The sequence below is a fragment of the Halichoeres trimaculatus genome, unplaced genomic scaffold, assembly GCF_033239565.1.
Source record: "Halichoeres trimaculatus isolate MK-OKI-2021-1 unplaced genomic scaffold, fHalTri1.1 fHalTri1_scaffold_2, whole genome shotgun sequence".
Classification (NCBI taxonomy): Eukaryota; Metazoa; Chordata; class Actinopteri; order Labriformes; family Labridae; genus Halichoeres; species Halichoeres trimaculatus.
Window position 1 is genome coordinate 10,744,093 of NW_027437180.1, and position 15,608 is coordinate 10,759,700.

The 15,608-nt window shown below is 38.7% G+C and overlaps 1 protein-coding gene across 6 annotated transcripts in view; it reads right to left on the reverse strand.

Moving 5' to 3' along the window:
* sorcs1 (sortilin-related VPS10 domain containing receptor 1) overlaps positions 1-15,608 on the reverse strand; it is a 344,624-nt gene that overhangs the window by 159,209 nt on the left and 169,807 nt on the right. For all 6 annotated transcript variants that reach the window (XR_012599518.1, XM_074686239.1, XM_074686234.1 and 3 more), the window contains exon 2: positions 10,999-11,066. Coding sequence is in view for 5 of the 6 variants with exons in the window: in XM_074686239.1 (XP_074542340.1) it covers positions 10,999-11,066 (68 nt within the window). In the remaining variant the exon portion in view is untranslated. The remainder of the gene's footprint in view (positions 1-10,998; positions 11,067-15,608) is intronic.

The following is a 15,608-nucleotide window of genomic DNA, read 5'->3' on the forward strand; positions in this document are numbered from 1 at the left end:
TTTAAAACTTAGTTAAGAAAACCCGAAAGTTTCTTCAGAAAAAGTAATGCTTTTTAAAATGGCTTAATGTATAACTTACACATAACACATATGTTTAAAACACATAAACACGCTGTCTTTGAAAAAAGAAAAAAAAAAAAAAAAGAAAGAAAAATACTAGAAAAAAAGAAAAAGAACAAAATTATTTTGTATCATATTATGAAATTATCGTTACAGGTTTTGTTTGTTTTTTTGTTTCTTTGTTTGTTTGGTTTTTTTTTTTGTGTGACTAAATTAGTGATAACTTTCTTGTCCTCTGGCAATAACTGCTAAATTTAAGATGACAAAATCAATTCAATCAGAATTTTTTCTTTGCCTGTATATTTTATATTTTAATTATTTTTGCATTTTGGGAAGTTTTTTTTTTTTTTTTTCTCATATATATATATTTTTCTATTTTTTTTAACACTTTGGAATACTTGTCAAATGCAACATTTTTCTCCATGTCTTGTCAAGTAAAAGTAACTTGCTGTGTTGATGGACAGTTTCACCAGTTTAAGACATTTTCACATCAAACTCCTTGTATGATCTTGTAGTCACACTCCACTTTTTGCAGTGTAATACCTCGTTGTACCAGATTCAGCAGCAAAGCAGGGAAGCCACAGGTGTACCGACTGAAGAAGTGTCACACAGAGATTTATCAGGTAAGGTTGGTTGAAGTACAATTAATCATAAAATTACATCAGATTATCAAGTGTTACTTTCAGTTAAAAAGTACGAGTTAATGAGGTCGAGCTCAGCTGGTTGGGTGCACAGCAGGAAGCCTGGTGTGTAAAAGAGGGAGGCTAAGAGGTTTTCTCTTAATTATGTTTGAAGCATTTATTTTACAAATTTGTTCTTTCCACTCACACGCTTGTGACTGTAATTTCTTGCCGTCCCTTTGTTTTGCTGCTTTCTTCTCTACAAAGGCTCTGAAACGCCATCATGGCTTTAGGATATGACACCTTTTGCTTTGACTATTCTCTGGTGTGTGGCGGTGATGGACGGACTGACAGACTCACTCACATCTCGCCACGTGATTTTCTCAGAGTAGAAGTTTCAAGCTGTTACCTCATGCTGCTTTTTGGAACCACAGCAAGCAGAGAATCCTGGTTTAGCTTCACACCCTCCCCGAGGAGAGCTTGATTCCTGGAAGGAAGGCCAGCTGGCTACCTTCAAAACCATGATATGTGGCTTTGTCCTCTGTTTCTCTGTCTGCGATAAAGGTCTGCCCGTTATTTTCCTCTTCTCAATCTTAAAATCTGTATCCCCTCTCTTTTTCTGCCTGCCTCTCTGCTTCCCTGCGTTCACCTTTGTTTGTCCATCCATTAGGAGAGGTTCTCTTTTCTCAAGGCGTCAGATTTATACCAACAGGAGTATCACATCAGTACTGGATGCCCCATTACCTGGGTAATGTTCGTTGGAGAGACAGTGGGATAGTAATATCCTCACACAGGCCGCGACGTGGTAAAAGCAGTCATATAATGGTACATTTCCCATAGCAGTGTGTGAGGGCTTAAGCCTTTAGGCAGCAGGACCTGATGCAGAGGAGAGAAAGGATCCAATGCACCCTTCCATCAACAAAGAGGAATTCAGCTTTTTTCAATACTGAAATTTAATTTTCAAGGTCAAAAAACATCCAGGTTTTATTTTCTGTTGGATTCCTTTGTCTGGTTTGAGATGAAGTGTAACGGCTTCATTAGGTGGTTTCATAATGCAGGGAGACTTTTTCTCATGTTCTTTGTGAGTGTCGAAATTGAGTGAAGAGAGTTAACTGGTTTGGGTGAGTCCAGCCCAAAATGTTTTATAAACACTGTCCTAGATTTCATCTCAGAGCTGGAAATCTGAAAATCCCCTCTGTACTTGTCTTTTTTCTTTATTTGGTGACTCAAATATAAAAATAATACGGTGCACTGCAACATTTCAGAGAACAAAATAAACTTTTAGACAAGAAAAAAAAGGGGAAATGAAGCATAATTTACTGAACTGTATCATTTACAGAGATTCAACTGATTCTGACTTTAATGATTTCCACATTAAAAGTTGAAGTTTCCCAGATTGCAGGATTAATCCTTAGCATGACTTAAAACATTTATTTTGATACACCTGCTTTGTCAAGACCATGTGACAACTTCCAGTGTTGAAAGACACATGAGGAGGTGCCTAAAACTGCAGTACCTTGAGTGTCCACTTGAAGCTGGCGCCAGAAGGTTTTAGAAAACCATGCAAACACCAGGCTAAAAAAAGATCTTAGAGCAGAAATCAAAGTGTGTACAGCCTGGTGGAAAAAAAAAATTACTTCAGTCTGTAAAGCTCATTTCTTGAATGTCACACACAGCACAGGGGGTAACAAGAGTTTTCTTTAACGTCCATTCATTTAACAGTCAACAGTCAGGAAACGGCACAAAGCTACATGACAGCTGAAGTCGCATAGTTTTACCATGTTTCCTGATTATCGCCTCATTCACGTTTTCTTTATTGGCCTCTTTTAACATCTAACCCCAGGGTCTTAAACCTGCGGCTCTGGAGCCTTATGCGGCTCTTTGACTCCTTTGCAGTGGTTCCTTGTAGCTTAAAATATATATTTTTATATATATATATATATATATATATATATATATATAAAATAATGAATTTGTATTTTTCTTGCAGAAGGTATTGATGATTGACTAAATAAAATTAACATTTAAGCTTTACATCTTTCAACAAAGCCTGCCACGGCTCTAATTTACCTCCTACGACATCAACAGCCCACCAACTTTTATTGCACCTGTGGCTAACCTTAAAGTTTTACAGCTGTGGTAAGAAAACTAAATCTACAAAAAGACAAATCTGTTATACAAAAAAAAAAAAAAAAAAAAAAAAAAACAAACAAACACATTTTAACTCTGTGTGGATGGGTTCATTGAACTGCCAACATCCCAGCTTAGTATACCCTTGATATGTGGCAAGATATTAGCAAACAACAAAAAATGATGAAGTAAGTGTTATTATCAATTTATGTTATCAAATTCAAGGTTTTTGTTGTTGTTGTTGTTGTTTTGTGCTTTTTTTTTTTTTGGAAATTTCAAAATTCTTTGGAACTTTTGCAATTTTTTTTTAAATTGAAAAAGTGCAATTTTTGAAATTTAGAAACTTTTTTTTTACATTCTTGCAAATTACAAATAAAAAAAAAAACATTAAAAAATAAGACATCACATGTACAATTTCATTAAAAAAAAAAAAAAAAAAAAACATAAACAAACAAACAAAAAAAACAAACGCATTTAAATGATTATTTTCTAGATTTTAACTCTGGACAGAATTCAAACACTGTACAGTCTCTATTGTGAAGTAGAGTTTGTGGCTCCAGAATGACTTCCATCCAGATGAGCTGAGGCACAATGGCTCCTATGAAAGTTAAGGTTTCAGACCCCTGATCTCACCTGTTGACTTCAGGCCTGGCTCTTCTCACAACCGTTTGTTGTGGTTGTAGTTAAAGATGCTCTAAGGACTATCGGTTTAGTGTGGACTAAATGTAAAGTGTTTTTCCTGGCATCAAGACTCCACTTCCGATGATCACCCTCTGTTACATGCTGAAAACTGAGACATGCCCACCAGAGTACCCCAGGCCTCAAGAATTGCTCAGTGAACACTTTCTTACGCTGAACTTGCACCATCTATGTGTCTGTCTCTGCTTCACTGCTCTGTGCTCTGTGCTCTTTTGTCCATCGTCACCCACCTGCTACATTTTCAGTCTCAGGATTAAAGATTCCCAGCAGTAACAACGTCTTCAGATTACAGGATGAGCTTCTCTGTCTCATCCATGTTGTTCAATTTGTTCTGACCCGCAGACTTCAGGCCTGGCTCTGCTATTGTTTGTTATATTTCAGCAATTGACTTTCTGTCTCACTTAATCAGTCTTTTGCTGTAAATATCCAGGGAAACAAGGAAGTCTTGCATGTCTATTGCAGAGGGTTTCTGGATTGAAGCGCTGAAATGGAGCAAAGTGGAGACGGACCAAAATCAGATGTTGTGGAAGTTGGTGAATGACGAGGCTGAATAAGGCCCTGGTAGTTTTTTCTACTCCATTAAACTTTACTCAAACCTAATGAGAACTGAACTTATAACTACCTCAAGTGGTTCAGTCTAATCAACAGGGGGTCATAATTATCGTACCCTTGATTTAAGATTAATTTATCTCTGTCGCCAACACTCCATCCTCAAAGGCTTCCGTCAGAACCTCAGGAATAATAGCACTTAAGCCATACTTGACAGAATTGGCCTTTAATGAAGTAGTGCTTGTGCACAGTGATGAGATCCAGATCAGATTTTAGCTCCAGGGAATCTATTAAGAGTTGAATTCCACATCTACCTCACTGTGCCTTGTTGATTATGGTCCATTACGGACTCCACTGACAATTCATTAAGATTTTACTGGCTTGTTAAGTCTGGGCAAAGGTTGTGTATGCTTTTTGTTCTTGATGAGCAACTCTTGCTTAAAGCCCGGACCTCTTTCTTGGGTTTCAAGAAGAAAGAATTAAGTTCTACAACACTCTGGTGTCATAGTAAAGGGAAAACTTATGAAATTTGTTCAGAGGTCTCAGTGTTGGTATTTATGTCACTGGCTTAAAGTATAATTGTTTGAATAAGTGCTTTGTTTTATGCCTTTAGTTGCAGAGCAACCCCAAAGGCTCCCAGCTTGGGGGCCTTTGGGGTTTAAAGGGTTAAAGATTCCCAGGAGTTCTAAGTATCAACTGCTTTGCCACTACGCTTTATGGGCGAAGCAGCTAAACATCTGAACTTTCTGCAAAATTTTAATTGCGCCCTACAAATACAGCACTAGAACCAGAAAAGCCTCCGCCAAGCAAATTGTGATTGTCACCAACACTTTAAACCTTCTTTAATGTTATACTCCCTTTCAGCAGACTGTCTGCTACAATTTGGTCTAGTTCCAGGTTTGATGATAATTTGTTCCCTGACAGTGTTGAAAATTAGGATGACCCAGAACATATTTCATATTCCAGATCTTAGTATCCAGAATATTGCCAGGATCTGGATCATACTTTTACATTTTTAAATTATGGTGACCTTGTCTTGTATTGTTTTGCAAAGCAATCCGACCATTTATCGTGGAGTTATATACACATATGGTGAAAACGACACGATCTCATGGTGATGGAGAATCCTTTAATAAAATACTGGATCCAGACTGTGATCCAGATCACCTCCAAAATGCAATCACTTTTTTCCTTATCCCATTTTGAACATTTCCTGAGAATTTTATCAAGATGTTTTTTATTTTTTTACTTTTGTTGTTCACAGACAAACAGACAAACTCTCACAGAAACATAACCTCCTTGGTCGAGGTAGTTAGAAACAAATCACCTCAGTCACAAAGCCTTGTCTTTGGTTGTGTTTACACTGCAGTTCAACGTGACCTAAATCTGATTCAGGCTACTTTCAAATGTGATTCTGAATCGAATATGTATGAGATTTTTTTTTGAATGCGACCGCGATCTGAACCAGGTCAGCCAGGTCAAGTTAAACATTGATGTCATTCTGGAGTAGGAGTCACGTTCAATCAACACAGTCATAGAATAAAAGCAGAGCTGGAGATGGGGCGGAAAGAGAAGGACACAGAAAAAAATGAAAGTGAAATGAAAGTGAAACTAAAGTGGCGTTCGTTTTTCTGGATGTTGAGAGCTGGGAGTGAAAGAGGCATCAAAGAATGAGCTTTATGGGCTTAACATTTTGGAAAACAACCCTGAAAAAACCTGTGGTGATGTTCATTTCCGTAAACACCGTTCTATGTGCGACGTCATTCATTTTTAACTGAGCATGCTGGTCACTGCAGGAGTGCGTGTTCCCCAAACAAAAAAAGCAGAATTAAACATTGAAGGCTGCAATGTGTTTGTAGCAGTGTCCAGAAATAATTAAGTCTAGACTTCTCTATAAAATCCTGGTTCAGATAAACTTTTAAACTCTCCAAAGTGAGCACAGGCAACAGCCAACTACGCTCACACTCAGTACTTTTGAATCAAGTCATGGCATTAGCAAGTTACTTTGTCACCATTTTTGTCTCATTGATGCTCATTCTGCTACAAAAATGTTTCACTCAAGAGATTAAGGCACATCGTCTCTGCCGCTGACCCTATTTTTACCTTAAGCACCTGATACAAAACATATGAATGTGTCAAGTCTGTCAGAGTGAAGAGACACACAAAGTATTTTTGTTCCTTTCTGCCACAGAGCTCAGAATTATCCTTTAAAGCAGGGAATTAAACGCTCAAACTTGCAAAGGAGTCTGCAAATCCAAATTTGTTCGTCAGGTTAAGCTGACAGGTATAAAGCTTGGTGTGGAGGTTGAGCTCTTTGAGTGATTTTCATATCAAATTTATCCATGTCAACAGCTGTTTCTATGAAAAGGAGAGGAGAGAAAGCTAGAAAGTAAAGTGACTGCTGCCGGTGGCCTTGGTGTTTATGTCAGTGGGCCAAGCAATGACTTGGTTTTTCATCCCATTGTTGCATTGAGGCAACGAGAAAAGGAAGTATGAACTGCTATTTAAATGTGGAGTTCATCTTCAGGATCTCTGACTCCTTTGTGCGAATAAAAAAGTTTCCAGACATTGAGCATAACTTGTGCATGAGGTATACGTCTAGGCATGTTTTATCATGTGTTGAAGATACATATAGATAGATACAATATATATATATATAGATACAGCATTCACCCAAAGATGCCCGGTATATTTTGCGGCTCCATGGCATCAAAGAGAAATCATTACGAAAGCTTGTGAAATGTTTTCTTAACGTCTGCCTCATAATTATTTAATGTCCCTGAACTTGTTTCTCTCCAACTAGAATCCAAAACTGTGCTTTGAATAAAACCTCTAGCTCTGGGTGGAGGAGAAAATAAACATGGAGCCACCAGTTGATATTAAGTTCAAAAGTTAAAAAGGGTTTTTTTAATTGATATTTCAACCCTTAATATCAATAATCTTGTTAAAATAAAAATACATCTTTTAGGTGAGTTGGAAGTACAATATGTCCTCCACACCTCCACTGTGCTAGATGGGGCCAAAGAGCTAATCACTGTGTGTTTCCAGTAAACTGTATAATAAATATAATCTCACAGTGTTTTCACCATATTGGTAACACTTTATTTTGATAGTCTGTCTGTTGACACTCAACAAGCTATCAGTAGATATTCAACGTAAAGTTTTCGACAGACAGGTGACATAAATTCAACTAACTATTAGTAGACTATAAGGTGCATTCCAAGGTTTTACAGCATTTTACAAAAAAAAATAAAAAAAATAATGTGTCCCTCTCTTACTTTTTGTAAACAGGCTGTCAATTTGGATCTGTTGGAATCAGAATCTGATGAAAGTAAGACCTCCACCATTTCTCACCCATTGAATGACTGACCCTGTTGATACTCTGTTGGTTTTCAACTACTGATTACATTAACTGTTAATCAGTAGACAATATATTAACTACTTAGTCTAACTTCTTAGTTGACTATCTGGTGATTGTATTGATTTGCAATTGCATTGCACTTTTTGCAATGACAAATAAAGTTCTATTCTATTCTATTGTTAACATATATAGACAACGATCAACAAACTATCACTTGGCATTTTCGACAAAGCATCTGTAGACCTGGGCCCTGTTCTACAAAGCAAGTTCAGCCTAGCGAGATAGCCTTGGAGCTACCTCGCTGAACTGAGTGCGGTAGCCGGCGGTCTCGCTACACGGTTTTGCGACGCTGGTTATCAACCTCATAAGTGGATCCAGTTAGGCAATGAACATGTGCACGCATATAAGGTGGAGCCCGCTGCATCTGACCAATCACCAGTCTGGAGCGTCAGAGCAGGCGGAGAGGAGAGAGGAGGAGAGAGAAGGACTGCATATTTCACACAGGAGGAGCAGGAGGTGATCACGAGGAAGTATGACGAGGTGAAACATGTAATTAACGTTAAAAGCAACACCGTCGCCGCTGCTAAAGTACCGAAGGAGTGCTGGCAGAAAATTGCTGACAGTCTAAATGCGGTGTTGTGCCAAAAAAAAATCTTTTGTGCCATTATCATCCTGAAATAGCACTGTTCACCATGCACTTTTACTGTAACATGCACCATACCTAATTAATTTCTTACATGAATTTATTCATTTGTTCATTCCTATCGTGTTTACATTTTTTTGTGATATGTAGCCCACATGAGCCCTACATGAATTCCTGTCACAATTTTAATATGGGCAATAAAATATTGTCATGGAACAGAAGTGTTGGCATTGAAGATCTTATTAAGGCAATGAGAGTTCTTCATTCCCTTTAACTACCTGTAGAAAGTGTCATGTACTACCAACCCCTTCCTGGAAAACCGGTACCTTTCGTAAAGGTGGTCATCCGAAAAAAAGAGTGGGTAGGTGCGGTCCCCGAAAACTCTCGCGCGCCGGAGTGCTCCTCGGACAATGTGAGCTCCGATGTCCACGGGATCCTCGAAAACGGACAAGCCATTTTTTCGAGGGCTCATTGGTCAGTGGGCGGGGTTTTTTATAGTCCGCGAGTTCAATCTGGAACCTAACCTGCACCGGAGCAGGTTAGCCGTTCAGCGTATGTTGCCATGGAGACTCGCCTTGCTGAGGAGTGATCCTGTGTCGTTGAACAGGAAATCCGGAACCTATCCTCAAAGCTACCTCGCTAGGAAGTAATCCTGCTTCGTAGAGCAGGGCCCTGGTTTAGGACTATCCAATCAAAGTGAAAAACAGTAAACAACAGTTCAAACTACAAACCATTAACAGAGCCAAACACAGAAAAGTTTGCCCAACTGCATATCAGAGGAGGAAAACTCATTTATTTGAATTACAAAACATACTGAAAAACCAGAGAAAGCTTGACTTTGTGTGTGACAGATTGATGAGTCTTGTTAAATATAGACTGATAAACTGTTGGTATGAAACTACATATCTATTGATAATGCACATTATAGTCTACTGATAGTTGAAGGTATTTTACTTGTCTGTTGACTAGTCTTGATACATAACAACAGATACACAGTTGATATGCAACTACAAACCTGCTGATAGCTCGTTGAGTGTCAATAGACAGACTATCAAAATAAAGTGTTACCAAAATGTTTTATTCCTAAACTTGATGATGTGGGGTTTGATACTGTAAACATCAATGTTTTCTCTCCATTCTTGGGTCAGTTAGTTCAAAATAATTGTAAGTTTAATTTTTACTGTGTAGTAGATTGATAAAATAGTCATAGTCATGTTTTGCACAACATCAGATTTTCATGTGTAACATTGATTACACAAATTGATCCCACTCATACTGTTCAGAGGTACGGGTGGCTGGAGACTACCTCAGCTGTCTTAGGGCAACAGGTGGGGTACACCCCGAACTGGTCACCAGTCAATCACAGGGTTGACACATGGAGACAGACAACCTTCTGGGGCTGGACAATTATGGCAAAAATAATAATTGCGACTATTTTGATAGATATTGAAATCACAATTGATAAACACTATTATTCATAATGTCAAAACTTGAGTACTTATTGAACTACAACTTGAAAGAACAACCAAAAATAAATTAGTTTCTGAAATCCTTGGTTGTTTACGGTACTAATTGGGCACATGTCCTTTGCTAGCATAAATGTAGCAGCCTCCGTTATCTCTCGGTGTCTCTGGAGCTGGAATATGGAGTGGCACTGTAAAGAGTGTCTCCAGTGGAAGACTGTGTTGTCGTTGTGGCGCTGGCTGAAGCTGACAAGCTAGCACTTTTTCGGCTCTTTTGGCCGACAGACACAACAGCGTGACAAATTCCGCAAGTAATGTCCATCTGCTGGATGTTCGACGACTTGAAGCCAAAATGCTTCCAGATGACTGAAAAAGTCCTACCTTTCCTGTCAACTAAAGGCTCCCTTTCTGCCATGTTTGTAAACCGCTTTCTTCATGTGTTGCTGATCGACAAATGCCTGCTGCTGCTGCTGCGCACACAACACAGGTGCATTCACAGTGCTTTGGCAGTGCAGGAAATTACATACACGCCGCGCCGTGAGGCACATTATTATTATTATTTTTTTTTCAGATTATGTTTTTATGATCGTAAGTAACCATAATCAAATCAAGATTAAAATTAAATTAATCATCCAGCCCTACAACCTTCCATACACACTTATACCTACAGACAATTCAGAGTGACCATTTAACCTGATGAGCATGTTTTTGGACTGTGGGAAGAAGCCAGAGCACCTGGAGAGAACCCAGGCATGCACGGGGAGAGCATGCAAACTCCACACATAAAGACCCACCAGGTGAACTGGGAACCTTTTGGGGACCTCCTTGCTGTGAGACTACAGCACTAACTGTTGTGCCACTGTACCCTTATTGTAATCCACAACTTAAAATTAGCTCTGTATGAGCGCAGTTACATACAGCAGTTTTTCTATGAGCTCCTTGTATTCTCCTCAAGTCTTTTATCTTAAACATATGATAACTCCAATGGGTCATCTTTGAATATGACTTTCTCTTTAATGCAGCCACATGCTTCCTAACAGCAGCTGACAGAGTTACATCAGAGTGGAGTCAGAAAGCAGGCCGACGCTGCCAGCAAGGCTGTGCTGTGTTCAAGGCTGGTCAAGGTAATTTGCAGGATAACACTCGCAGCTCCAGCAGCAATGATTAGTGACTTTCATGCAAGAGATTTCTGCTGCCCAAAGACATTGAAACTGATTGAGGACATGCAGCTGTCTTTTCACTCCATGCCTCTTTTTCAGGCTTTGGCTGTTTCATTTCTTCACATTATGAGCTCATGTTAGTGTTGAGTATTTCTAAGAGCAGAGCTTAAAGCGGTTCAAACCACAAGATTAAAGACATCAAAAAATGTGGAATGAGTCCAGTATTCCCCTCTGACTGATTCATTGTATCACACTCGTAGCTGCTCCGGGCTTTTCCACACAGTCACAGGCTTGTGTCGTGTGAGACGCTTACCTCCATAAGGAGCTTTCAGTCACGCTGTTCAGGTTGAAGTCAAAGAGTTTGGTCAACATCAGGATCACCTGCAGGACGAGACAAAGCAAAACAATACGTTTATAAGCCTGTTTGTCAAATGTGTGCAGTGCAGGTTAATGGGTATCCATATAAAAATGACATGGTGGGAAACAAACAGCAGTCAGACAGCCATCATTTCACAGAGTGGACAGATGAGTTATAGCAGGAGGATTGTTTGGGCCTCAGAAATCTTCCACCTAGAAACTAGGACCAGAGAGCTGACACAGAGCTAGTTGCATCTTGGTTGTATCTCCACATCCACCTTTAAGTTTCCATTAAATATTAAAGTCTGAGTGACTTCAACTTCCATCTTCAGTCTCTCCATTTTTTTCTCTTTGTTTGATTTCATTCGGTCACACCCCTTTTATTTTGTCCCATTGTCTCATTGAGCTGACTTCTACTTCTACAGTTGTTATAAAGATGACATAAACCTTTGATTGCATTTTCTGGGTCAAACATCCCTGACATTTTTAAGTCAAAGACCCACCACATACAAAGGTATCTGTTTTGGAGAGCAGATCCTCTTTTTCACTCTACATTTCTTTGTTCAAGAAAACTTTTCCCAGGATGTAACGTGACAAGGTAACATATTTATTTGAAGTAACATAAAGACATTTTTTTTAAATGTGATGACATTTAAACGTTGTTAAGGTGTGCAGACTATCTGTTCTGTGTTCCTCAAAGCCTGGTGCTTTGAGACGTGTCTATAACGTGTGACGTTGGCGAGTCTATATTTATGGTAGCCGGGAGGTGTCAGACGATTTGCAAATGCAACAACAGCTGCAACGGAAGTTAACAGGACAGTTTTCCTAACGGACAGTTGTGAAAGTAAATGATTGTTTTGGTTTTTTTTTACGTTCATCTATGATAAATGTGGCTTCAATTTTAAGGTAATTGATTCATAAAGCTAAATATAAGATGATGTATTTTTCTGAAGAATAAAGAAATGTGAATATTTGGAAGGATATCAAAAGGCAAGACCCCCATAAAGCTTTATTATCAAAGATGAAGTTTAAAAAAAAAAAAAAAAAAAGATAATCATTACTTAATTTGACAACTTTCGTTGGGATAACTAACCTCTTTTGACTTCCGTTGTGGCTGTACTTCTGTTGTAGCTTTTGCAAATCGCCTGACACCCACTGGCCACTGTGCTCATCTACCAACTCCAACCTCACCAAGCAGAGCTAACGTAACCTCACTCTTCATTTTATTGATAGACTCTCAAGTTTGAACAGACCACTGCAGAATAACTGCTGACTGTGGGTTGGAATGAACATTAGCACAAACAGATTAGCTCCTGTGTTAGCCTTTAGCTTGGGCTGTATCTCTCTCCTGTTGTCTTTCTTCTGCTCTGCTGTCCTTTTTTTCTTTTTAACAGCTCAGCTTCTGTGCCTGACATATTACTACAAAATTTATCACAAAAATCGTTTTCAACAGAGAAAAACACTGATCTCTCAAGCTATGCTTACCATATAATTCAGTGGTTCTTAAAGTGTTGGTCAAGTAAAGGGGAGTTACAGGATGTCTTCCAAAATCAAAAACTATCTTTAAAGGCACATTTCACTCAGTATTGTAAAATTATTAACCAAAAAATAGAGGTTACGTATATATAAAACAATGCAAACAGAAATGTGTAATTTGTTTTCTACATTTCTTTGTTGACGACCCCTGAGGCGACTAAGCCAGGTAAAAGATGGTATCAGTGATGGCAGATTAGTTTATGACACAAAAAATATGAAGAAGTTTTGTTTTGTTTTATTTTTTTTCTGGATAAACTAAAGTAACTTTCTTGTTTTGTTTTGTTCAGATTTGTCTGTTTTGGGATTTTTGGGCCGCACTGAAATGTTAGAGGTCACAGGCTGAAAAGTTTGGAAACTCTTGTTCTAGCTCATAGAAAGCTGTGGCTCAGAGTTAGACCATCATTGACACTGAACTACAAATTTCTCTTGCTGCTGTTCAGCTGTGTGTGAATGTATATGAATAAGATTAGCCAACACTGACGGTCCCTTACTGTAGCAGCCTCTGCCATCAGTGTGTGAGTGATGTGTGAATGTGAGCAGCAGTTTAAAGCACTTTGAGAGGTCAGAGAGCCCAGACAGGGGGTGTATATGAACAAATCCATTAACCATTAATCAAACAAGTCTTGCTGATCAATTTCCTTCATAAACATCAGCATTTAACAAGTTAAACTCATTGTTGAACATTTACTTCCAGTCATTCTTCTGATTTGGAGTGATTCAATTCAGCAGCTTCCACCGTATAACGGCACTTCATTCCTTAGCGCGTGGGTTTGAGGAGCATCAAGCTCGAGCTGCCATTTAACAGTCTTAAAACCGCATCCCTCCTCATTTCATACGAGACCCTGACGAGGTTTGATTTTATGACACATATCACGGTGTGAGATGAGGTGTTTGTGTTTTCAAATATCTCGCCAGGATGAGTCTCAGCTCGTTTTAACACCAAAGATCTCCACCCACACACGCCACAGTGAGCCTGGCTCTGCTGTGCAAAATACCATACATCCCTTTGTTTAACATGATCTCCTTTAATTGTTTTAAACTCATTATTTAATCATATCAGAGTGATTTTAAACACCCCGCTGTTAGTACTCCTCATAGCGCTCACACCCTCTAGGTGTAGGGGATGAGGGAAAGTGGGTCAGCCAAAGTCTTGAGGGAAAAACAGAGGCAGAAACATCACATTCTGCTCAGAGCATAAAAGAAGTAAAGCAGCACGGAAACTCACAATCTATTTACTTTGTGACTGGAGGTGTATTAGAAATGGAGAAAACTCTGAAAAAAAGCAGAAGAAGCAAGAAAATCTTCAGAGGGAATGCTGCCGTTTCACTTTAATAAAGTCTTTTTGTGCAGTTTTCTGACTTCCCCTCACGATACTGATAACTCTGAGAATCTGTGGGGATATCATGTGGGGATTCTGACAGTTATCTGATGATCTTCGTGCACTGTGGGCAACCCGTGGCACAGTGGTCAGGTGATGTGGCGTGGGCGAGAAGAGATGCTGCCCATGGAGAAACATCTATCCGCATAATCTTTCACTTCTGATGCTCTGCTTCATTTTTATCTCCAGCTTTGCTTTCAGGAAAGAGCTGTATGTACCAGTCAGGGCGATGGACGCAGATACTTCCACTGCTCGGGGAAAAATAAACAACTTACATGTGTATACATTTTAAACCTGCTGCCTTCAAAGCCTCCGGACAAAAACAGATCCACTGAGTCTTGCAACTATCATAAATAGGCAGGCATGTTCCTGATAGAAATCCAGAAAGTTGTGCAAATTTAGAAAATCCAAATTCAACATTTCTTATTTCAGGTTCTATAATTTCCCTGAAATTGGATGGAAATTGGTAAAGACACAGCAGAAATGAGATCTGCGATGACTCAGACTCTCCTTATCAGGAGAAACACACTGTTGGTTCATTTATTTATATCCTGTTTAAGTTATTCATTTTATTTAACCTTTATTTAAACAGAAATTTCCATCAAAATGACAAATTTCTCCTCCAGGGGGGCTCAGTGGAAATTCAGCAGCACACAAGTCTTTACTTTTGCATGTGTGAATGACAGCGCATCAGCTTTAGATATGTAGCACTTCTATCTCCATTGTTCAGACTGTTGCAGATGCATTTGTGTTACTTGCCATGGAGTTAATACCTTTGCTAATACGACCAACAGAGAGGAAAAAAATGAGAATAATAAAAAATGAAAACATTCCTCAGTTCCCTCCAGGTTGGTTCAGGAGGAAAATGTGTATATACAGGTTTTCAATCTGTGCAGAGTTACTCAGCTGGTGTCCCAGGTCAACATCATCAAAGGTGAAAATCAGGAAGAGAGAAAAACAAAACAAAACAAAACCAAAGCTGTTTCATTTAAAAAGTTCAAACAGATATGACAAAATGAGATAGGAAATGCTTTTCATATTTGTTTGTGGTCGTAAATAGTGCTTAACAAATTTATGCACAACCACCCAAATAAGTTTTTTTTTTTTTTTTTTTTTTTTTTTTTTCCACAACCGCCCTGAATTAGATGATGGATGATTATCAAAACACTTATACTTGTTTCTGTAATGGTTAATCCACCAGTATGTGTTTGCTTTTAAATCAAAATTCTATATATGATTATTCATATATTCATATATTTATTCATCTATCAATCCTCAAATGTACCATTTGTCAAATTAAAGTTATTTACCGTCATTCTTGAACAGAAAATTGTGTTTTAATTTTCTGTTATTTTTTAACAACTTCTGACTTATGGGGCGCAGATGGCCTAGCGGTCCAGGTCGTGCCCCGTAATGTTCGCCCTCGAGCGGGTGACCCGGGTTTGAATCCAGTCTGTGGTCTGTTTCACACATGTCATTCCCCACTCTCACCCAGTGTGCTACTCTGTCCACTTTCCTTTCCTCTCTGATTAAAGGCATAGCAACTTTGAAAAAAAAAAAAACAAAGAAACAAAAAGAAAACTTAAAAGCTCAGACTTTCGAGAAAATTTCAGTTCCCTGGTCTCAGTTTGGAATAAAAACATTGGTCCAGA